Source organism: Zootoca vivipara, chromosome 14 (genome assembly GCF_965207765.1).
Source record: "Zootoca vivipara chromosome 14, rZooViv2.hap1.1, whole genome shotgun sequence".
Classification (NCBI taxonomy): Eukaryota; Metazoa; Chordata; class Lepidosauria; order Squamata; family Lacertidae; genus Zootoca; species Zootoca vivipara.
This window is the reverse complement of record NC_142597.1, coordinates 45,044,833-45,069,579: the sequence shown is the minus strand read 5'-3', so window position 1 is coordinate 45,069,579 and position 24,747 is coordinate 45,044,833. Positions and strand designations below refer to the sequence as shown.

The 24,747-nt window shown below is 51.2% G+C and overlaps 1 protein-coding gene across 14 annotated transcripts in view; it reads right to left on the bottom strand.

The window, feature by feature from the left end:
• Positions 1 to 24,747, bottom strand: part of MYO18A (myosin XVIIIA) — a 141,814-nt gene that overhangs the window by 63,466 nt on the left and 53,601 nt on the right. For 4 of the 14 annotated variants that reach the window (XM_088657892.1, XM_088657899.1, XM_088657896.1 and 1 more), the window contains exons 5-19: positions 24,348 to 24,434; positions 22,313 to 22,348; positions 19,262 to 19,349; positions 17,907 to 18,016; positions 17,629 to 17,805; positions 16,378 to 16,588; positions 14,201 to 14,343; positions 13,542 to 13,642; positions 12,429 to 12,492; positions 11,037 to 11,181; positions 9,015 to 9,026; positions 6,943 to 7,116; positions 6,667 to 6,757; positions 4,007 to 4,199; positions 2,463 to 2,549 (exon numbers count right to left, since the gene is read on the bottom strand). In XM_088657892.1, the coding sequence (XP_088514018.1) occupies positions 2,463 to 2,549; positions 4,007 to 4,199; positions 6,667 to 6,757; positions 6,943 to 7,116; positions 9,015 to 9,026; positions 11,037 to 11,181; positions 12,429 to 12,492; positions 13,542 to 13,642; positions 14,201 to 14,343; positions 16,378 to 16,588; positions 17,629 to 17,805; positions 17,907 to 18,016; positions 19,262 to 19,349; positions 22,313 to 22,348; positions 24,348 to 24,434 (1,719 nt within the window). Of the gene's footprint in view, positions 1 to 2,462; positions 2,550 to 4,006; positions 4,200 to 6,666; positions 6,758 to 6,942; positions 7,117 to 9,014; positions 9,027 to 11,036; positions 11,182 to 12,428; positions 12,493 to 13,541; positions 13,643 to 14,200; positions 14,344 to 16,377; positions 16,589 to 17,628; positions 17,806 to 17,906; positions 18,017 to 19,261; positions 19,350 to 21,924; positions 22,065 to 22,312; positions 22,349 to 24,347; positions 24,435 to 24,747 lie in introns of those variants that run through there. The other 10 variants (XM_035139736.3, XM_035139745.3, XM_088657902.1 and 7 more) reach the window with 7 other exon arrangements.

Here is a 24,747-nt window from a genome sequence, read left to right as displayed (position 1 = left end):
ACAAATTTTTCGTTATAAGAAAAGACCCGTGGAACAAATTAAATTCGTCTAGCGAGGCACCACTGTAAAACCAAAGCAAAATTCACAAGAGCCCATGAGGAACCTGCTGGATCAGGCCAAAGGGGGCCCACCGAGTCCCCAAACCCCGTAAAATCTTTCTTCCATCCTAAAGGCCAGTGTGGGGCGAAGACGACCAGTAACACACCCTGACGGCAGGAGAGGGGGCTTTCAGAGCTCCGCAGGAGAGCAGCTGCAAAAGGCACCAGGTTCAAACCCTGAGACGCTGCATTAAAAGGATCCAAGCAGAAGGCATTGGGGAGCTGCTGCCAGTCAAAGCAGACAATGCTGGGCTAGACTGACAGCCTGACCTTGCATAAGGCAGCTGCCCATGACCCCAAATCAGGTGCCTCAGTGGCAGGTGTGCTTCCAATCACATAAAGGGGGGATGCTTCCCCACGCCCTCTCACTGGAAGGAGGGAGGCCCTCCCCTCATGTGCCACTTGCTACACACACACACACACACACAGCCATTCTCCTTAAATGCTTTTGCCCCACACCCAAGTTGCTTTCAGTCACGGGAGCTTGGCTGCTGAGAAATGTGCTTGGGGAGAGAAGCTGCAGAGGGTAAGTGGGGCAGGGGGAGCAATGGGGTAGGTTCTGCACCTCTCGCACCCATTCCACTGTGAAATTCATCCCCCCCCCATGCATGACGCCTGCGCTGCAACTCCCCAGCCCCCCCTCTCTCTCACACACACACACACACAGGGTTCATAGCCTCCTTCATCAGTCAGATCTGCCTAGATCAGAGCAAAGCCCTAACTAACCCTGACAGCCGTCTCCCTACCTGGAGCCAGCGCTTTCTCCTCGTTAGCGTTGGCTAATTGGAAGGATAAATGCTCTGCCAAGGTTGTAGCTCCCAGTCAGGAAGCCGGTTCCCTCGGTGGCAGCTGTCAGGCTAGGAGGTTTGAAATGCACCCCTCCCCAACATGCTCTGGGCACAGCACCCCTTGGCTCACAGCAGGGAAAACGAGGGCTTGGATCCATGCTGGGGAAGGCACAGAAGGGCTCCATGGAATGACCCGGTTGTCCCTACTGGGCAAAGCCTTGCAAGCAGACCTCTGGGGTCACCAGGAGGGAAGCACCCCAGAAGGTGACCAAAACCCACCTAGTCCAACTCCATAAGCAGGACCAGCCACCTCAACCACCACTCCTGGTTGAAACCCAGAGAATGTGTGTACGCTGCAAGCTGAGAAGCCGCAGGAAAGGGTGTTATAGCAGAACAATGGCTCCAGGAGGCTCAAGTTAGGGGAGCCAAGATCACGGGTCAAGGTCTCAAGAAAGCTATGCAGTGTCCCCATGCAGGAAATATGCAGGGTGAAAGGAATGCTGGAGGGTTGTTATACCATGCCCAGCTCCTGGACACCCTGGCTGCTTTCGTGCCCAGGAGGCAGGACTAGACAGGGCTTTGGTCTGACCCAGCAAGGCAAGGCTTGGTTTCTTTAGCCACAGGCTGCAAGGGAACCCATTGGAAGCCTCCAAACCAACCAGCAGAAACCACCTGCATCCCACTGTCAAGCCGGTCAGATTGGCACGAGTTCCTGCCGGCCTTGAGGATAAGGCCACGTTCAGACCACACATTGAAAGCACATGGAATTCTGGGAGCTGTAGTAAGAATGTAAGTGCAGCCTGCTGGATCAGGCTCGTGCCCCATAAAGTCCAGTGTCCTTCTCTCACACTGGCCAACCAGGTGCCTGAAGGAAACCTGCAAGCGAGACCCAAGTGTCCTCGCAGAGCAACACTTCCTAGCATCCTTTGCAAACTACAGTTTCCAGGATTATTGTGACGGGGTGCTTTAAAGCGGTGTGGAATTGATCTAAATCAGGCATCCCCAAACTGCGGCCCTCCAGATGTTTTGGCCTACAACTCCCATGATCCCTAGCTAACAGGACCAGTGGTCGGGGAAGATGGGGGTTGTAGTCCAAAACATCTGGAGGGCCGAAGTTTGGGGGTGCCTGATCTAAATCTTCTCGTCCGCCTTGCCCACACTCACATACTTCCATTTGTTTCTGCCCTGGGTTTCCCTGAAGCTGTGCCCAGGCTGCCCAAGCCTTGCCTTTTACAAACCCAGGTCTGAGAGGCATGCTTGCAAGTGACATATCCCAGTCCAAAATTGAGCAAAAAAAAGAGAAAGAGCTCTCTCTCTCTCACACACACACACACTCGCTGGCTGGCTGCGTTATGAGAGAGAGCGTCTTGAACCCCACCACCTGCATGCATCCGCCCCACCCAGCAGCATCACAAAAAGGAACCACCTGCAGCCAAGCAGCTGCCCTGTTTGAGGGCAGGCAGAGGAGCAGATGCAGGAAGAGGGGGCAGGAGGAGGGATGGTGCAGGAACGGGCAGCAGCAGCAGCGGCAGGGGTGGCAGCCACCCCCCATGTAGAGCCCTCACATGCAGCTTACCAGTGCCTGGTGGGACGCTTGGTCTACTGTGGCTATAGACCCAGATGTATTAGGCTCTAAGGCATCTAAGGAAAGGTCTATGTTTTCCTAGAGAAGGACGGACAGAGGAGGCGTGATTAGTGGCCCGTGGGGCTACAGATTACAGTTAAAAAGGCAATCAGAGACAGAGAAAGAAAGAGAGGAGGGGACGGGTTGGTGGATGTGGAGAGAAGTGGTCAGTGCATTAGTTGGAACAGAATCTATGGGGGCAAAGTCACGTACACAGCAGGGGGTTCCCTGGATAGCCCTGTGGTGTGTGAACACCACCCCTTCTCCCACCCCCAACAAATCCTGTTGCCTAAAGAGCTGGTGCCAGACTGGCAATCCATGCACTGTGGGCAGGGCAGGGGAGGAGAAATTTCCTTTTGTGGTTGGAGGAGGGGGTTGTCAATATCGCGCCCCCCCCTCCCCCGGCCAGCCACCCTGTGCTCAATGCAGGGCTTGTCCAGCAGCAACAGCACCTGGCATCCTGCATAAATTAAAAGCAATTGTTTAAAAACAATTAAATTAAAAGGAAGTTCCTGATTCTGAAGGACAGCCAAGAGAAACTTTAAGAGACATCGACCCTGATCTCACCACCATCACCAACCCCAAGCCATCCCACTCAAACAAGCTCCGGATTTAGTCCAGGTGTCTGAAAGGACAGCTCAGGGGCCCAGAATAACAAAACAACCCACAACAGTTTGGATTTGCCTCTGTAAAAAAAAAGGGGGGGGTGTCACGTTCAGACTGCAATATTTCCTGGATTCCTGGGTCTCAGAAATGCAACTGGCTAGTCTCCCCTGCAGGGTGGCATTTCTGATTTTGGCCACTCCTTGTGCTGTGCTAGCTGTTCCCTTGCAGTGCACAAATTTGGGAGAACCCTGTGCAGGGTTGAGGTTTTGCAGCCAGATGCAGAAAGCATTCTACTGCGTTAATGCAGGCCAGAGGTTTAAGAAAACGGGGGGGGGGGGAACTTTGGCCCTCCAGAGGCTGCTGAACCACAGCTCCCATCATCCCTCGCTGGGGCTGATGGGAGTTGTAGTGCAGCTACACCTGGTTGAGGGGATGGGAGAGGAGTCACAGTATCATAAAATTGTAGAGTTGGGTGGGAGCTCCCCCGAAATCATCTTATCCAACCCCCTGCAATGCAGCAGTCAAGCTAAAGAATTTCTGACAGATGGCCATCCGACCTCAAGGGGGCAAGAGGGAGGGAGGCAACTCATGAAAACCCCTGCTCCTGAGAGGTGGAAGATCAGGTGCTACTGATTAGGGTTAATAAGAGGGGGGGGTCTAAAATGAGCCTCCTCCCTTGTTGGTTTCAATCAGCAGCTGAATTAGGGTCTCAATTAGAAGGTGGCGCGGAAAAGGGATTAAGCCAGATGATAGGGGGGGGGGTATCTCGGCACAGTACCTGGGTGCCCCACCCTTTCCACCTGAGAACTGACTTAAGGCACTGCCTGCCGCTTTAGCGTTAGGGGCCGAGGTGGGAGCTACGAGCCCCCTTTTCCCAAACCAGACGATACCTCCTTGTATCTCTCCAGCTCCTGCACGAAAGTGCGCTCGTGGAAGAGGGTCTGCAGCCGCTCCTGGGCATAGTTGTGGCACAGCTCTTCGAAAGTGGCCCCGCGGCTCTGGCCAGCCATCTCGGGGTTCTGGAAGCCGGGGGTGTCCACAATCATCATGGAACACAAGGACCGCTGGCTGGACTTGAGGGCCCTCGGCAGACAAAGGAGGAAAAGTGGGGTTAGAGGATTCTTTTTCCTGCAGGGTGGAGAGGGCTTTAAGCCCACAAGTATTAAAAATACAGGGGTTAGCACTGGTCTCCACAGCCCTGGACTGGTCCGCAGTATGGCTGCAAACGTGCCATACATTTAAAGCACTGGCCTGATACAGAAGGGCTCTTAACAGGTTAGCCCCAGAGGAAGAAGTGCTCCTTCCCAGGGACTCCTAATTCAGTCTTTGCTTTCTCCATATGCAGCTGTGACCTACTCTAGGGAGGCAGCTCTGCTGCCTTGCTGAGAAAAAGAAGCCACCCCAATTCCGTGATTTCTGGGGTTGCTTAGAGACCTGCGCTGGTTGCCAATCTGCTACCGTGCCAAAAGTTCAAAGTGCTACTATTAGTATATAAAACCCATAACTGGGGACCAGTTTACCCTGCATGTGCCCACTCAACTGCTTTGATCAACAAAACTATCACTGCTACAGGTGCCAGACAATACCTGTTCCACATTTTTAAGAACCCTTTTTAAGAACACTTTGCAATTCCCTGCCTATCGATATCAAGTAAGTGCCTGTTAAGAACAAGCCTGTCCAGGTGCTCAGAAAGGTAATGTGCATTTTAACCTGTTTTAGTGTTTTAACTTTTTGTATGTCTTCCAACTATTGTTTATGAAAGGAATGAACGGACGGATGACCCTTTGAGTCTCTTCCAACTCTACAATTCCAGGATTCAACTTGGTGGCCACGTAATGCTGGCTAGCTGGGCCAGCCCACGGAATAGGGGGCCCTGCTGCCCTCGGCTCCACAGAAGCAGCCTTACAAAACAGGGATGGGGAAGTTCTGTTAGGTGGGTGGAAAGCTTTTCCTCTCCTCGTTAGCTCAGCTAATGCACTCGGGGTCTGCAAAGGTCAGGCACATTGATGGAGCTTGCTAAGGATTAGCCAACAGGAGGGGGAAAGAAAGAGGAGGAGGGTTTTTTTAAAACTTGGTTGAAGCCAGGGATGAGTGAATCTGACCATTTCGGTTTATCCTTTTTTTTACAGCCTAATGGTCTGTTCTCCACATTGGTTTGCTATTTATTTAAGGACCCCATGAAAAGCCATCAAGCATTTTAGTGCGGGTTTCTCCTAACACACACATTTCTGTATGCAGCTTCCATGGGCGTACCCAGGATCAAAACTAGGGGGGGGCAAGGGGAGGGGCCAAGGCACGGAAGGGGAGGGGCCACAAAGTGGGCGGGAACGGCGAACTCGCGCTCCGCCGGGCTGTGCCCCTCCCTAGAAGCAGGGCTGGTGGGCGGAGGCGGAGCCCAGCCCGGCGGAGCGCGAGTTCGGCGTTCCCGCCCACCGCGCCGCGCTCCCTGGTTCCCCGCCGTGCTTGGCCTTGCCTGAGGGCGCGCCGGGGAGCTGGAGGGAGGGTGCGGCGCGGCGGGAATGGCGAACTCGCGCTCCGCCGGGCTGTGCTCCGCCTCTGCCCACCAGCCCTGCTTCTAGAGTAGGGCAGCTGCCCTAACTTGCCCCGTGGTGGGTACGCCCTTGGCAGCTTCCCTTAACGCTGACGCTTTTGAAAAGCCATTTCCCCTCATGTAATGTGTTTTTGCATGTTCTTTTCACTTACATATGCATTTCACCCCCATTTCACAACATTTATATGCCGCTTGACGGTAAAGGAAAAGAGTATCTCAAAACCATTTACAAAAACAATAAAACCATCTGTAAAAAAACAGTTTAAAAAAACTACTATTTAAAGCTATTTACAAGTAAATAAATCAACTATAAGCTAAAAACCAGATGACATGACAACATAGTCTGGACAGGCATTGTGTAAACAAAAATGTTTAAAGCAGGCACTAGTGGGCATTGGGAAGGCAGAGGCCTTCAGACCTTGCAACTGTTCCATGGGGCAAGACCTCCTAGAAAGCATTGCCAAGACCACCAGGCCTGAGCTGTGGCTTCTTTTCTTGAACAAACATTTAACTGCTCTGGCCTCAAGTGATTTATTCCTTTTGTTGCTGACCTATGCCTGGCTCAAGCCCTGACAACTGGCCCAAGCTAGCATGTGCATTTTTGTGCACAAAGGAACACAGGAAGCTGCTTTACACTGTATACAGTACTCTGGTTTCTCTTCAGGAAGCTGCCTCAAACTGAGTCAGACAATGGGTCCATCTAACCCAGTATTGTCTACACTGACTGGCAGCAGCTCTCCAAGGTTTCAGGCAAGGATCTTTCCCAGTTCCATCTGGAGATGTCACTAGGGACAGAACCTGGGGCTTTCTGCATGAAAGGCAGGTAGGTAGTCTCCCACGGAGCCAGAATTTGCACTGCAAGGCCTGGAGAACGGCCACGTTTCAAAAGATGGCTGCATCGTTTTGGAAGGTGCAGGTTTGCTGGGTCCGCCTCTAAAAGCAAGCTGAATCCTCTGTCTCCCCCATCCCTGGAAAGACCCACCACTGGAACTTCCGTACCTGTTGAGGAGTGAGATGAGCAGCGTGAAGAGTTCAGAGTACAGGCCTGAGGCGAGGGCCTCTAAGCACTCCAGAGCAGTCGTCTTTGGGCCTGGGGGAGCGAGAGACAAGAGACACCCCCGGTGAGGAGGAAAAGAATGGATGTGACTAACATTTGTGTGTGTGTGTGTGTGTGTGTGCACACACACACACACACACATATATAAGGGACAGGAAAGACTGATGGCCCCACCTCACTCTACTTCTGAGGCTCTGACCCTTGCAGGTTCAACTTACCTGAGCCATCTGCCAAGGCAGCTTCCTCCGGCCCCTGGCGGAAGGAGGTGGATCTTTGCAAGGTCCCTTTGGGCTGATGCTTGAAGATGGAGGAGGACAGCTCTTCCAGTGTGCAGCCCAGCAGGTAGGCTGCTTTCTGGGCCCACTCGTGGCGAGCAAACTGCTTCCTCCCAGCTGGAGAGAGAGAGAGAGAGAGAGAGCATCAGGTCTGAGTCAAGAGAAGCGAAGAGGCTCCCTTGTGCTGGCCCGGTGGGGGTGGGTAAGAGGAGACATCTCTGGAAAGGACCCAAGGGCTCTTTCCACAAATCAGGCACAGCACCATATGCAAGTCAGCCCTCATCCTTCCCCTTGTCAACAGAGGGCCCCAGGCCCACTGGCAATGTGGAAGGAGGAGCCCAGGAGTGGAGGGGAGAGGAGGGGCCTGCCAGGGACAATGCAAGCGTCTGATTCTCCACACATGAACAGAGGAAAAGGAATAGAATTCATTAGGTGAGGGATCACACTTTATCAGGGTTCGGCACAGCATGACCCACTGCTTGGCCTTGTCATCGTTCACATTGTACAGAATTAAAAAGCAAGACGTTGCCGGGGAAGGGAGGGGGCGAAAGAAATGCGAGGGGGGCAAAGAGAGAGAGAGACATAATGAAAATGTATTTAGGAGCCTGATGAGGGGAGATTGGAGGTCAACTGCTTAATGCTTCTTGCCAGGCTAAGCATGACAGTGAGCCATTGCAGGAGGGGCTGCAGGCAGCCAGGGAAGAAGAAGGGGCTGTGGAGAGAATAGCAGAAAGGCAGCCCTCTCTCCGCCTTGCCAGAACTGGGGGGGGGGTGGGAGGTGGGGGAACGACCAGAAACATCCCCATCCCACCCGCCCATCAAGAAACATAGCTCAGTGGCAGAGGGTGGTAGAGCACCTGCCTTGCAAGCAGAAGGTCCCCGATTCCACCCTCAGTGGCATCTCCTGGCAGGGTTAGCAGGGACACTCTGCCTGAAACTCTGGAGAGCCATTGCTGCCAGTCAGTGCAGACGATACTGAGCTAGATGGACTCAGTGGAAGGCAGCTTCCTGTATACCTAACAGTAAGTGAAGCCACCCCACTCTGAACAGTGGGCCTTCCTGGGGCCACAGAGGGAGGGGCACATCTTCAAAGGTTTCAGTTGGGGTGGGGGAAGCCCACCCATAGATATCCGGGGGGAAAGGGATTATTTCTCCTTTGCACAGGGTGTCATGAAGGACCAGGTGCTGCTCAGAAGCTGGAATTAAAAAGGTGAGGCTGTGCAGGCTAGGCCCTGGTTCAGCACATTTTGGGACAGAAGACAAGTTTTTTTTGGGGGGGGGGGTTGTTGTCAATGATAGCCACACGCAGAGGCCGATAGTAAATTATGCCAAGCATTCAAGTGGGGAAGGGAGGGAGGGGCACTGTAGCTGGTTTGAGGTGAAGATGGGGAGGACTGACCACCAGCTCCAGGATACATGCAATGAGGTCCCCCAAGGTCATCTGCAGGCAGGTCTGGGGAAGACTGCCTGCCTGAACCCCTGGAGCGCTGCTGCCAGTCAGTGCAGGCAATATCAAGCTAGGTGAGACACCTAGTGACCCGATTCGGTATGGGGCAGCTTCTTGGGTTCTTATGTTTTTTAAGGAAAGCGCCATAGCTCAGCGGCAGAGCACCTGTTTCATTCCCCAATGGCATCTCCAGGTAGGGCTGGAAAAGACCCCCTGCCAGTCAGTGTAGAGAGCACTGAACTGCATAGACTACTGCAGTTAGTCTCTCTATAAAGCAGCTTCCTATGTACAGACAGACAGCCCACCCACCCCCTGCCCCCATGACCATGGCACAGAGGAAGAGGGTGAACTCCCAGGGCCACCCTGGCCGCCCACCTGTAAAGAGGCTCCGGGGCAGCGAGCTCACCAGAGGGAGGTGGTAAATGGGACTGAGCTAACCAGCCCTGTGCACCAGGAGGCACCAAACATGGGCATGGAGGAATGTGGGTGGAGGGGGGATGAGGAGGAGAAAGGGCAGAGGGGAGGTGGATTTCATTGGGAGGGGGGGCGCAAGGAAAGGGAGCTTTACCTTCTTCGCCGTCTGCATTGCAAAGGGAGCAGCATGCACCATGCAAACACAAAGAGAGGGGAGTTAGAACACAGCTTTGACATAAAAAGGTTCCTGCAGAGACATCAGGTGGGACAAAGGCATTTGAGGCACACACACCCACACACACAAACAAACACACACACACACACACTTTCATGAGACAAAAAACCCATCCCAAAGTTGTGGAGTTAAAGCTAATTGCAGAAGGGGTCCAAGATTTCTGGGGTGTGTATCACAGTTTGTTTCCCCCGCAAGATGGGAAGGAGCACAGTTCCAGGTGTCAGTGGAGTGGAGGCAGGACTGGGGAAGGGACATAGCTCAGGGGTATAAAGCAGCTGCTTTGCATGCAGAAGGTTGCAGGTTCAATCCCCCAATGGCATCTCCCTGAAACCCTGGGGAGCCACTGCTGCCAGACAGTGCGGACAATACTCAGCTAGCCTGACTCAGTAGAAGGCAGCTCCCTATGTTCCTAAGGGAGCAAACTTCTCTCATGGATACAGCATCTGCTTGGCACGCAGAAGGTTGAGGGTTCGATCCCCAACAACATCTCCAGGTAGGGTGGGAGACACTCCCTGCCTGAAAAGCTGGAGAGCTGCTATCAGTCAAACATTTTGGTAGATGGAGCACAGGACAGCTTCCTATCTTCCAGAGCAAGGGCCTAAGACCTGCTCAGGATTTTAATATGGCAAGGAAAGGTTGGAAAAGAAAAATTGGCGACGGTTCCTTCCTAATGCCATGTGACAAGCAGAGATCTCTCTGCCGCTGAGGGATAATCACAGGTGATCTAAAACTCAGGGATGAGATGTGGGCTGCCCGCCACCACCATGGCAACCCTGCCTGAAAGAAGGGGCTACATCTAAAGCAGAGATGTTGACAGCTCCAAGCAACCGACTCACTCATCGCTCAGGGAATAGATTAAATCACAAACACACACCCAAAGCACGGGTGTTAGCAGGAAGCCAGCCACTGCAAAACACTACACACACACACACACACACACACACACACACACACACACTGCCCAAAGTGCACAAGGCAGTAGCTGTAGCGCTGAGCCCTGTGATGGACTGCCCTCTCCTGGTTATGTCTGAGTGTGACTGCAGAAAACATGAGGTACCAATTTCTGTTTCCAGAGCAGTGGGGCAGATTTGGAGGCACTGAATCAAAAGGAACCCTCTCTTCTTTGGGGTTGATGTGTGGTAGGGAGGGGGATAATCCATGCGGTTCTGCACACTTTTACAGATGGCGCAGGCCAGCTCTCGTGATGTCGCAAAGGAATTTCCCAGCCACCCACTTTCAGAGCAGTTATCAACTTGAAGCAGACCAGTTCTGTCTGGTTGCTCCGCTCACTCAACTATTAGCTGTCAAGCAGCAATTCCTGCAATGGAGGTCAGAGGGTCAGAGGGAGCAAGGTCCAGTCCAGCAACTCTGATGACAGCCTGGCTTCACTTGGCTCCTCCTCCTCTGTCTGAAGCTCTTCCATTCAAATTTCATCCTACCCGTTCTTCATTTTGACATCAGGTGATTGACAAGTGGGTCGTCCTGCCCACTTATCAAAGGGGTTAGGGGAGAGACTGCAGAAAGCAGGATTGCTTCAATGATGTGCAGGGAGAGTTCAATCCTTTCTGCGGCTGTGTCTCTACCCGCTCCACGTCTGAGATCACATATTGTTCAGCCATGAAGGCATGGGCCATTCACTGTCAGCCTAACCTACCTCACAGGGCTGTTGTGAGGATAAAATGGAGAGGTGGAGAAGCGTGGGGACAACCTTGAGCTCCTTGGAGGGAAAAGGTGGGATATAAATGCAGTATTGATAATGAAATAAATGTTAATTCGGTAAGAAACCACCTCATAGGGGTCCAAGGAGGGTCGAGTCTGGCCCAGAGGGGGTGAAGGTTTCCCATCCCTGTGCCCTAAAGGGAACCCCAAGCCCAACTCAGCAGCAACGAAGTCACTCCTAGCACCCAAGCAAGGCAGCTCTCGATAAGCTTGGCCCATTACCTTTGGTGGCTCCTGCAGCCCCCAAGTGATAAACAGCCCCCAAGACAAGCCAAAAGGCTTTCTGCTCATCACTGGAGATCCCCATCACTTTCATGGCTGCCTGGAGCTTGCTGAACTGCTGGGCGGCCTTCTGCTTCTCCTCCGGCTGCAGCCAATGGGAAATAAATAAAACAAAATACACAGTCAACTGGCTTGCACAAAAAAACGGGAAGCCTGTTTATAATTGCCCAGTAAATGGCACCTGCAGTAGGGCCATGCGGGGTAGTTTCCTGTGCTGGCTTAAGTGGGACAACACCCAAGATCCACAGGCCCACGTGTGGCCTGCTCAGGGCACAAGCACACACACGCTCCTGCCTCTTATGGTGAGAGAGTGAGCAAGGAAGCGAGAACAGGGACCGGACCCCACACAACTTTTAATTAAAAATCCACATGCAAGTCCTCAGGAACAAGGGTAAAAGCTCTTGGTGGTAGGTTACTTTCCCGCTTTGTCCCGCAAAGCTAGTCAACCAGAGCTTTCACACAGCAGGATTGTTTGTATTTAACAAAATTTATGTACCGCTTACAAGAAGAAAATACCTCCAAGCAGTTTACAATGAACAGTCGCTGAAGATACCAATAAAAACCAATTTACATAAAGATAAAAGAAAACCAGTCATTATAAAACACTTATACTTGCTAAAATCACATCATCGAGATTACACGCTAAAATTAAAGGCCTCGGCAGGCTTGCTGGGAACAATGAAGCTTTTAGCAGGCACCGAAAACAGTACAGTGCAGGGATCTGAAGTGTTGGGGCCGCCATGATAAAGGACTAATTTCTTGCAAGGGCAGAATGAACATTATGTGACACTCAGAGCAATGTCAGCCCCGCAGATTGAAGCAGTCAAAAGAGGGCACATATGGGAGGAGGTGATCTTTCAAGCAAAGTGGTCGCAAAGTGGTCACGAATCGTTGAGGGCTTTGCATACTAACAACAATCTTTCTTCTTCTTCTTTGGTGATCACTCGTAGCTGAGTAAGATTGTCTTAAAACACGGTTTTAACAATGGGTCCGTAAGTGACTGTGGAGGCCAATTCTGTATCCACACGTCCTTCCACAGTGGGGACAGTGTGTGAGCCTCACCCAGTCACTAGCCAGCAATCCGTGCAGACCTCTGATCACCTCTGCTGCCCAAGCGCCCATCAAGAAAGAGGAGAGGAGACATAGCTCAGTGGTAGAGCATCTGTCTTGCAAGCAGAAGGTCCCAAGCTCAATCCCCGATGGCTTCCAGGTAGGGTTGCGAGAGACTCCTGCCTGAAATCCCGGAGAGTTGTTGCTGCCAGTCAAGGTAGACAATATTGAGCCAGATGGTCTGACTCTAGCTCCACCCCTTCTACGACTGAGCCACCTTACCTTTGACAGAGGCACAATCCCAAAGACGTTGTTTTCTGCCAAGTGGTTGAAATGAAGCTCCGTCCTGGGGGTGGAGGGGAAGAGGACAGAGTCAAGAGAGAGCGCTGGAGGCAGCATCCCAATTCAGAAAGGCCCAATTTGTCCTCCCCTCAGTCCACCCCTTGTACTAAACAGGGTTTGCGTTGGTTTGCAGGAGCCCTGTGGATTTTGATTTATGTTCAGCTGCCTCCACAGGATGCTTAGAAATTGAGATGATTTGCACATTATTACCCCAGCCAATAACTACAAGATGACCAGGCCCAAGTTTTATCACAAAACGCCCAATACCTAAAGGGTTTGAATTGTCCTCATTTTTCTTTTCTTATGTGATGTTGTAGTTTTTGCACATAAATAAAAATATTTTTAAAGCAAAAAAAAAAAAAACTTTGCCAGAGGCTACACTTGCCAGAAGCAGACAGAATTCATAAAACCACTCAGGACATCAAGGCCCCTGGTCTGCACTGTCCTGCTCCCTCACTGCAGGGCGGGCTGGGCTGCAGTTAATCAGTGAGGAGAGACCTTCCTTACTTATATGCACAGAGGCATTTGAATATATCCAAAACAGATCTGAAGAGGCTGACAAACCCTCCCAAGGCAGAGCTGTGAGACCTGTCTCACTTCGAAGGACACTCTCATGAAAATTTTGGACAGCAGGAAAGCAACACAGGAGGAGGCCAGGCACACATGAGAAGAGCCTGCTGGATCAATCAATGACCCAGCTAGTCCAGCATCTTCTTCTTACAGTGACCCAACCAGATACCTGTGGGAAATCTGCAAGCAAGATTTGAGTAAAAGAGCCCTCTCCCCTCCAGTGGCTTCCAGCAAGTGGTATTCAGAAGCATTGCTGGCCTCCAGTTCCCAAGGCAACCCCAGCCAGTAATCTGGGCCCTGCATTTCAGACCAGTTGAAGGTTTCAAGTCATCTTCAAAGCCACCTTTGAAAAAGCTAGCTTGCTTGCTTCCTTCCAACCAACCCATTTTGAGAACCCCAAGCCCTAAGCCCGGAGGACACTACGACACATGCAACCAGGCAGGCGCTGCTCCTTTGGGTTGGGAACTGCAGCAGCCTCCTTACCGGAGGGCATTGTCCGAACAGGCCAGCAAGTAGTAGAACACGTTGAAGGTGGCCTCATTCACGGGGCGCTTGGCAACCCTGAGTTTCTCCAGCAGCATCGTCTGAGGGACGCAATCAAAGAGAGAAAAGGTCTGCTTGGTACAAGGCCAGAGGGTTCCCACTTTGGCCCCAAGAACTTCCTGCAGAAGCCCAGCTCCTACCCCACCCCACCTTCTGTCATACTCCCACTTCTGGATAATTTTGTGAGGCTCAGGACCATCAGGATGGAACCTTGATTTGTCACAGCCGTGAGAGCATGGCCTACAAGTCCCCACCACTTGCAAACGCGAAAAGGGCTGTAACTCAGTGACAGAGCACCTGTTTTGCATGCAGAAGGCGCCAGGTTAAATCCCCATTAGCAACTCCACATAGGGCTAAGAAATGCCCCCCCCCCCATGAAACCCTGGATCACAGCTGCCTGTCAGTGCAGACAATAAATAATGAGCTAGATGTGCCAATGGTCTGCCTCCAGAGAAGGAAGCTTCCTATGTTCCTATTTAAACCAGCCTTTAATTCAGCACCATGAGGGCTGGAATTTCACTTTATTTTTGAGGGAAGGATGATAGCTCAAAGTCACAGTACAGTATGTGTGCAACACACACAGAGACACACCCTCTCACCTGCACGGAGGCAGAGGCCACCTGCCCAGCCTGGTCGAAGTCCAGCGAGATTATCTGTGAGAAGCGGGTGGCATTGGCGTTCAGGCTTGTGCCGCTGTTGCCAAAGGCCTCCAGGATGGTGTACAGTGCTTGCCACTTCTCCGCTGCCAAGGCAAAGGAAGGAAAAGCATGCGGGGGCAGGCCATTGTTGCGCATGGGGGCACGCTCACATACGTGTAGATGAACTGGCAAGCATGTGTGTGCACCCCACCCCCACGACCCCAATAGAGGGACCCCTTAGCTGACTGCATCACCCCTTAGCAGATTTGCCACCCCCAGACTGTGTGGCACTGTGCCATGCAAGTTACTCAACTCAAAGCAAGGGACATTTCAAGTGCCAAATAGTTAGCATCCCTGTGAAATGCAGTGCCGACAGTGTCAATCAGGCACTACCCATCCAGAAAGGAATATGGTCGGATTTCAGAGGAGCTGTCAAGTCAGAGAGAAAAGACAGGATTCCTGGCTGCTGGAGGTTGAAGAGGCAGGCTAAAAAGGGTGCTACAGCAGCACACAGCAACCGGTAAACCAGAGAACAACAACTGGGGTCAGCACTTCGCCAGCAAAGAGTAAGCTGAGGGTGGTTGCAGCAGGATTCAAAGGTGCATTTTGAGAGTGGAGGGACAGGGATAGGAAAGAGAGACTTCGGTAGCCCAGGGCATGTCAGTTCAGGATCCGCTTGCCTCTTCCATTACACCAGCTCAGCTCAGCTTTGCAAGAGATTCCCATTCAGGCATCTGGTTGGCCACTGTGAGAAGATGGTCAGCTGGATGGACCACTAGGCCTGATCCAGCTACAAGTCTCTTCTGAGGTTCTCTGAGAGATCTGCAAAGTCCACCTCCTTCTTCCTCCATCTGCAATATCTTTCCTCTTAAGAAGAACTTGGCTGCTGCATCTAGCCCAGCATCCTCTTCTCACAGTGGCCAACCAGTTGACCCAATGGGAAGCCTGCCCAGTCTTTCTCAAACTTGGGTCTCTAGTTGTAGTTGGGGATGGCGGGAGTTGTAGTCTTCAGTATTGCTCAAATCGGTCTAAAAATAAAACAATGGCATCTTCAGGTACAGCAGGGAAGGATTCTGCCTGAATTCCTAAAGAGCTACTGTAAGTCAGCACAGAAAATGCTGAGTCAGATGGACCAATGGCCGGATAAGGAGTTCAGCGTCCCTGAAGGGCCTCCCCTTAAAAACAGGAAGGGGGGGAATTGGATGGGATGTGGTACCTTCTCATAATGTACCGTATGTGCCCCAGCAATGGAGTCAAGATTCTTCCATCCGCCTCTCAAAAATCTACGTGGCTGTATACAATTCCCAAGCATCACTGACTTGAAACAAATGTTGAAACAAACAAAAACAGCACAGGAGGCTTGTAATGTGCTATTTATTGTGAGCCTGTAAATGACTTCCAACTCTCTTGCGTTTTAGTTGGAATGCTGGAGCTATGTTTTCCTTTGGTTAGTGTAGCACATTTGTTCCTGTTTGTTTTGTATACTGTTCACTTGTTTGCTTCACACACACACAAAAATCGATCGGCTTCAAATATAAAGTCTGGAAATATGTTCAGGCCAATATCTCTTTTATGTTAGGACATTGTACATCCTAGTATTTCTACTTGGTTATCTAAAATATGTTACTTTGGAAAATACTGTTAATCTTAGAACTGCTGCTAAAACTGCCATAGCTAAATGGAGGGAGGGGAGCACATCTCCTTCTCTATCCGAATGGACTGAGGAAATTTGATCTATGATTCAGCTAACATCACTAAAGAATACATAGGAACCAGCCTAACAGATTTATGGAAAAAATGGCATCTTTCATAATGTTTTGGAACAGTAAGCTTAATGATATGCTGCTTTCAACCTGCTGCAACTTTACATTTCTTTACTCTCGGTTTCCTTTCTTTTCTTTGCTAATAAAAATAATTGTTAAATTCCAATAAAGACATTTATTTTGTTAAAGAAAGAAAAGAAACAGGACGAGAGCTCAGTGTGCCCCTTGCTATTTGGTGGCATGGCTTCCCTTGAACATCATTTCAATAGGAATGTCCTCATTTTCACCTGCTTTCCCAAGGGCTGCCTCCCCCCCTCCCCCCTCCCCCCAAGGGCCTCTAGAAGGAGCCGAGGCCACTGCTGGCCACACACCCACCTGAGAAGACCTTCCCGGAGCTGCCAGCAACTGTGGCCAAGTACTGGACCAGGTGCTGGCAATTGGTGGTCTTTCCGCTGCTGCTGCTCCCCAGCAGAACGATGGACTGGTCCTGGCGGCTCATGAGCATGTTACGGTAGGCGGCCTGGGCCACGGCGTAGATGTGGGGGGAAGTGTCCTCCTTGCGGCAGCCCTTGAACATGTGCATCACCTAGAGGAAGCAGCAGCATTAAGTGCGGCATCGGAGAGGCAGCAAATGGGCCAGGGGGAGAGGAGGTGCTAGGAAGATGAAAGCCCCAGAGAGAAGGGGGGAGAGCAAGTGAGAGAGAGGCTGTAGCTCAGTTATAGAGCATCTATTTGGAAGCAGAAGGTCCCAGGTTCAATCCCCAACAGCATGTCCAGTTAAAAAAGGGGGTCTTCTGTTCTTATTAGTCACTTTAACAAAAAATAAATAAACTCAAAGCTGCTTACAAAAATTATTATGAAACAAGGATATACATCCTAAAATATATGATTTTCACTACATATGGCAATTGTGGTTTTACTTTATTGTAAGCCACCACCATCGTCACCCCCCCCCCAATAATGTATTTCAAGAGTGGGTAAATCTAAATAAGAAATAAATGATGGATTTAGGGATGCTACCCAGCTGTGCTGCTATCGTGCCATGTTATCAATCTGGTCTATTGATCAACACTAACCTGAAGTCGATTTTTAAATCTCTATTCTTTGAGCTTCCAATAAAAACGTGGTCTATAAATTTCAGTACACACAGACAAACAAACAGCATGAGTGACGCACTGCAGGGAAGATTCTCCTCAATACATCTGTGAGGAGTCAATCATTTTGTGGGGCAGCCCCTGCACTTTGGAACTCCTTGCCTATTGACATCAGGCAGGCACTCTCATTACAGTGTTTTAGGTGCCTAATAATGAACACTCTTTTGCTTCGGAAAGCCATTAAGTTACCCGCATCTGTTTTAAAGGTTCTATTGATTTTGCCTTTGTTGACGGTTCTATGCATATTTGTTTCAATGGGAACTATTTTACATGTTTTTAATTCACTTGAGGTTTCAGCTGTGTTCTCCTATCTTAGCCGTACACCGCTTGGAGAACTTTTTAAACTGCTCTGAGCAGGATTCTTTCCTCTTGGGAAAGCAGCATACAAACAAAGTGAGGAACAAGCAAACAAATGAATGAATGGGCGCCCGCTGCGCCAACCCGCTCCATCCTACCCAGCCGCAACACTCACCTTCTCAGAGTACATGGATGGAGAGCTGAGAGGGTTGATGACCACCATGTTGGGCCCAGCGTAGGTGTGAATGAGGTTCCCGCCATAGCGCTGGCGGAGCGTGTGCAGGACACTAGACTCATTGAGATACACAAGGCTGGCCAGGTCCTCCACGCGATCGCACGACGGCGGGTTGGCCTGGGCAGAGAGAGAGGGAATGTGGTTAACCTGGGCAGGACGGGGAGCCAATCCAGCTTTGGCTGCAGGTGAGACGCAGCTGATGCAGTCTCCACACCTACCTTTTCCACGTCGTCTTCGTCCACCTCGAGCTGAGCTCCATCATAGTCCAGTTTCACCTTGACTTTCCCCTCGGGCAGAAGGCCGGTGGCATCAGTCTTCAGCTGGCTTGCTGTGTGGGCAGGGAAGCAGGATGCAAGGGTCAGTTGTAGGAAAGGGACACAACACACACGGAGGGAAACCTCAAAGGTAATGCGATGCTGCCACCTAGTGGCCCAACCACACACAAAATGCTTTCAAGGACCTAAGATGTGCCCTGCTGGATCAGGCCAATGGCTCATCTAGTCCAGCATCCTGTTCTCACAGTGGTCAAACGGAGCACTCTCATTTCCTGCAGTCTCCAGAAACTGGCATTCAGAAGCATTGCTGCCTCCGGCCCAAGAAGCAAAGTGCAGCCCTTGCAGCTAGTAACCACTGATAACCTTCTAGAGCCTCCAATGAACTTGTCTATCCTCTTTTAAAGCCATCCAGGTGGGTGGCCATCTCTGCCTCTGTGGGAGCAAGTTCCATAGTTTAACTATGCACTGGCATGAAGGCAAACATGACATGAAGGCCGGCAACACCGTGTTGGGATCCCTTGCAGATCGTCACAGCGCCCGGAGACAGTCAGCTCCTGCATCCATAGCAGTGACCGGAGGAGGAGTGACCCCTGAGAGGAGCACAGAGAAAAGAAACACCCTGGTGCATCTGTAGCAGCAGCACCAGATGCCTTTCCTCTGCCTCAGCTGCAACAAAACATGCCTCTCCCGTACCGGTCTCTACAGCCACAGTAGGCGCTGTAACATTCCAACAGTTTGACTTCACCCCCTGCATTGTCTCCCAAAACTGACGTATGCCAACAACAGCAGCGTGAAGAATGACATTTCAAAAAATCTGTCCTGAATCTTCCAACATTTAGCTTCATTGGATGTCCATGAGTATTTTGAGAGGGGGATGAAAAATTCTTCCACTTCGGAATCCACTCCCCCCCCCCCCCAGCGCACTCAATTTCCCAAGCTAGTAGCCATCAAAATATCCAGAGGCAATCAACTTAGGTCCATTTGTACTGGGTGGTGTGTGTGTGTGTGTGTGTGTGTGTGTGTACGCACACACTCTTCCCCTTCTCCCCCTTCAGTTACCTGCTGCTTTCATTGAGCAGCAACCCACAGTTCTACTATTTTGAAATAGAATTTCCCTTCGTTCCTCTCTGTGCTATTTATATTATCCTCCAGCACACGGCCCCTTCAACGAACACCTCACCCCAGCCCCACATTGCTGGTGGGAACTGGGGGTAGCTGGGGACAGGATGCCTCTCTGGAAGGTTGAGCCCAAGTCATGAAAAGGAACCCCACCACCTTCATGACTGACCCCCACTTACCTAAGGAGAAGCCATCCTTGTGGACCAGCCACACTTTATCTGTCTCATACCAGGCCTCCTCGGCTGCAATTTGTTCCTCCGTCTTGGCCTGTGGGGATGGGGAGGTGGGGGGACAAGAAACAACTGGAGTCACTACACAGCCCCTCAGACAGAACAGGGGGGTGGGGGGTTCTGCCCACTTCAGCCCAGCTCCATTTAGGCTGCATACATACTGTTCATTTAAAGCACACAGCATTCCCCCAATGAATCCTGGGAAATGAAGTTTACCTGTCACAGGACTACAGCTCCCAGGATCCTTTTAGGGAAGCTGTGTGTTTTAAATGCATGGTGTGTGCACAGCCTTCCTCATAGAACTTCCCTGCTCATATCTTGCACTTTGCACAGGCCCACTTGCTCTCCTGCCTGATGCACAGAACCCACAAGACTCCCCCTCCCTCAGACGTGTCACAACCAGAACCGTCACCATCACCACTACCAAAGCTCAACTCTGATCAGGCTGGCTGGGTTCAACCTCCAGAGGGTTTAAATGTGCAGGGGGCCCCCTCCCCAAAGCGAGCAAGGCAGCTCCATGAAAAGAGCAAAGAGCATGCAGCATGCGGCACTGCCCCCTCCCAAAACTGACACACGCACACACACAATCCAAATTCCAGAGATGCAGACAGAACAAGGCGAGGAGAAGGGTGGATGGAGCATGCAAAAAAAAAAAAAACCAGCTTGAAATGGACGAAGCAAACAAGGGAGCCCTTTACATGGGGAACCTTTGGCTTTCCAGATGCTGCAGAAGCACAACTCCCATCAGCCCCAGCAAGCATGGCCAAAGGCCAGGGATGGAGAGAGTTGTACTTCAGCAATAATAGGAGGGAACCAGGTTGGGGAAAGGCTGGCCTGCGGTCACAGGCCCTGGCAGCTGGGAGAGTTGGGGAAGCAACAACTGGAGGGTCATCTCATTGCGTGGGGTTGGGAGGGGGAAAACCATCCAAGAATTAATTTTGTTGGGGTAGTGAAGCAGAACAGGGTCACCTGTTCAAATCCCAGAAAAACCTGAAAGTTCACTGGGTGGGCTCTTTCAACCTGCTTTATGGAGCTACTGCAAGAATGGAGATAGGGATGAGGATGAAAAGGATGAAGATGACAACATGTGCCTCACCCACAATCCCTGGAAAGGTACATCATTATATCTGTAATGGCTTCCCTTGATCCAGAGACCATCTATGGAGGACGGACTCCCCTTCATGGAACCACACACAAATCACCCACACCAAGCACAACCCTTCCCCTCCCGCAAGCTTCAAGCCACAGACGCCCACAAGCAACAAGAGTTGTGAATGGAGCAGCCAAACCTGCGGCCGAGAGACAGCAGAGGCCAACCCAAAAGCAGCTGCTGAGGCATCGTCCGCCTGACCCTGTGGGAGCTGACAGGAAGGGAAGCAATGTGGGCCAGGTTAATCTCTCTCTGGGTGCCCGCCTCCAGGAGAGATTGGGGTGGGTGGGTGGGGGAACCAGTAGCACCATACTACCTCCATCCCACCCCCTACCCCACAAAAAGGGAAGACGTGGCTCTGTAGTCTCCCTGTCTGTCATGCTATTAGCCCTACCATGAGAAAAGGGAAACTAAGGCATGGAGGGGGGGGAGTCTACTTGGAAACATATGGAGAGAGCAGGTTCCTTGCAGCAATGAAGGCCGCAGCCTGCTCCGTCCTGAGCCAGCCTTCCAAACCCTCAGGGATAGCTGCCCCCAAGTGCAAGGGTGCCACCCCAATGGACCAAATGCGTGCACCTTTGTAACATCATAATAATACCGTAGTCAGGCAGGAGACTGAGTGTGGGTTCCGAGACACAGGCCATTCACAGAAAGTTGCCTTATACTGACTCCGACCCACTGGCCTATCTAGCTCAGTATTGCCTAGCAGCCTCTCACCAGGACTTCAGGTAGGGCATCTCTCAGCCCTACCTGGAGATGCTGGCTTCTGCATAAAAAAGTGGGCACCCTGCACCACAGAGCTACAAGCCTTCCCCCAACTTTTGTTAGTCACTACGGTTAAAACAGAAGCCCCATGTTTGAATCCACTGGACACTGCTGCCACCCGCCCTTCAGTGCCAGATCCTGAAAAGAAACAACACAGGGTATTCCTTGCCTTCGTATTCTGCTTGTGAGTGCCCAGAGGCACCTGGAAAACAGAACGCTGAGCCTTCCAGCTCACCTGCATGGTCCTGGTCTCTGCTCTTCCCCTTTGGTCCTTATCCCCCCCCAAATAGTCCACCTGTAGGCAATTTTCCTCCCTGCTGGCCTTTCCTCTTTTGTTTGTCTCCCTTTCCATTGAGAGGTAGTTTGATAAGCTCCTTGGGGCAGAGACCCACAGGCTGCTCTGCAGAAGCGCTGCCTACATGTGCTGCTGGCAAGGTAATACAAACAGCAGGCAGTATGAAAGTAGAGAAAGGTTGTTGCTAATGACTCTTGGGGGCTAAGAAACGATCATCAAGTAGAGACTGAGTCTTCCCCACCCACCCACTGACTTTCAGGCCAGGCCAGACCAATCACTGATCCCTGGGGGTTTTCCTCCTTACCCTGCAGAATAACAGCTGGGCTCTCCACCACCACCACCCCAACCCTCACTTGTGTCACCCAGAGCTCTCTGTCCCATTTCCACGGTAAAGCAACTCACCAGGGCTCTCAGCTGGGGCCTGGATTGATCCGTCAGGGGAAGGGGAAGGATCCAGACAGTGTCGTTTTTGGATGCTGAAAGCAGGCGTTCTTTAGCCCCTTCTGAAGCGGCCCTACTTCCCGTGATGCCAGCAATAGCTTTGGCGTGTGACATGGAGGCTTCCACTCCTCCCCCCCCCACTGCCCTCTCCCTCCCTCCCCAACGCCCGCCCAGCCGTGTGCAAACAAGCCATCTCTCTCTTGTCTAGCATGATGGACAGGGGAGGCCCAGGCCGGATGCCAAGAGGTGAATAAAGCCTTACACTCCAGCACGTGGCGCGAGCACACACATCAACCCAGAGGCAGACGGGAGATAGAAGGGGGTCCTCCGGTGCGCTGGGGTACAGTACCTGGGGCAGTGCAGCCGTGGTGGTCGCAGGCTCCTGCTAACCCAGCAAAGGCAAGAATGGAGAGAAAAAGACAGAGAGAGAGAGAGGTAAGCTGTAAGGTCAAGGGACCGGCAGTGAAGAGGAGAAGGGTGTCTCACCCACAAGCACCCACTGAGGAGAAAGAACAGCAGCAAAAGGAAAGACAGAGGCAGCAGAAAAATCCTCAGCAAGTCTTCTGTGGCCTCCGAAGCAGCTCACTTTGCCCAAGACCCACCCAACAGTCTTGGAGATCAGCAAGGCAGGACCACTGGAACCTAAGCATCATGGCAAAACTGGACACTCTAGGTGGAGCTGTCTTGCCAACCGCTCCTCACGTCAGTAGTGGCTAAGAGTGTTGGACCAGGACCTGGTAGAGAACAGAGTTCAAATCCCCCATTCGATCATGAAGCTCCCTGGTTGACCTTGGGGGCCAGTTACTGCCTCTCTGCCTAACCTACCTCATAGGGTTGTTGTGGGGATTGAAGGAGGGGAAGAATGGCATATGCCACCTTGAACTCCTTGGAGAAAAAGGTGAGATATAAATGTGAATCAATAAATATTGGTCTGGACTAGGGGGGTGGGGAAACCTTGACCACTGCCTAGGCCCTAGGTAGTCAATGCTGGTGTCCGTAATGCAAATGCAACATTTAAAGCTAACCAGGCAAAGTTATTACAAATATTTAATAAATTTCTATACCACCCTTCATTCAAGGATCACACGGTGGCTTACCATTTAAAACCACAAAATACATATACCATAGTAAAAACCAAAACAATATTCCCCACCACCACCACATACACTTTTTTTAAAGACCATAAATTGTTTAATTAGCCAAAGGCCTGGGAGAAGAAGAATGTTTTTGTCTAGCACCTAAAAATATGTAATGAAGGCAGTTAGGTATTCAGCTTGGGGGCTAGTGGCCACAATCCCAAAGCCAGCCAGGTTCTGCCCCTCATTCTCCAGGGGGTGGAGTTTTTGAAATCAAAAGCTGGCAACCCTAAGAGGCAGCTGCAGCCAGGAGATGGCTTTCCCCAGGTGGGCCAACACTGCAAGAGTACGAGCAGAAATGGACCGTGCCACCTTAGCTGCTCATTAGAGCTTCTCTGAGCCACCTGACCAATCCAGTGTCTGCCTTATGATAATATATACCCAGTTCTGGCCCTATCCTTCAAACCTCCTCCTGCCAGGCCAGAGGCCATACTTTAAGAGTGCTGAGAATCAGGTACCGTTTGCCCAGGTTAGGTTCATGCTGCATGGGGTGAGGGTACAAAACTCTGATCGCAAAGACCCTCTGAACACAAACATGAAAGCCTTTGAATGCCAAAATCATGTGCTCTATTGTGTTAGTAACACAGTGGCCTACATTTTTGTACAAATCTATGCCTGTCAAGGTAGGTGTGTATCAATTTAAGTTAAGGAGGACACTTCAGACACAACAGAAAAAAAAATTTCCCCTGAGAGAAATCTGGGAGGTGCCTCTCTGCATCCAGAGGTAGGAAGATCTCAGAATGATCTGCAGTAGATCAGCAAGGATTTCTGACTGCCAAAGGTTTAGCAATAGAAGCAACGGAATGATTCCCACCCCGCTTTCCCAATGCCACCCAAAATGATAGGGATTAAAAGAATATCAGGGTAGCCTGGAAATGATTTTTGGTCAGAAGCGCTGTGAGTTGAGTTGAGTTGTGGTGGTACTCAAAAACAAACTGATAGGCTAGGAGCTCTTTTGCACCTGGCTCCAGTTGGTGGATCGCAGAGTCCTAGTAAAAGAAGGAAGTTCATCCCGCAAGCCTGAATTCTGCGCACCCCTACCCGATGTGGTAACAGACACCTGTGTGGTGAGCCTCTTTGGTAGCCAGGGACTTTGCATAAACACACATATTCACTGCACACCCACACACACCCGCCAGGTTCCTCCCTGCCCCCAGAACACAGGCCTTCAGCAACGGCACAACAGCAACATCAATGCACACGGGGGGCGGAGGGTGGCACTGCATGCACCTCCAGCTCAAGACACACCTGCTGGGTGGTTCCCTCTCCAGGACTCGGGGAAGGCGGAGACTTCTCTGCTGGCTTTGCTGTTTGGGGCTTCTCCTTGGAAGGAGTCTAGATGACAGAGGTCATAATAACTGCGTTTAAGGAACCCAGTGATGCATGCTTACACACACACACACACACACACACCTTATGAGTCATGTGGATGCAATAAAGCTCAGGGTAGATTGAAGGCAGGCATAACAAGTGGGATTTTTGTAAATTGCTTAGAGGTTCTATTTACAATCAGGCAGTATATAAATGTTGTTAAACAAAAAAAACCAAGGAGTGGAGTCACTCTGGGCCCATCTTCACTGAACACATTTAATTCAAATGTTCATTCTAGGGTTAAATTTAGCAGGGGTGCTGATGGTGGATCAGGTCG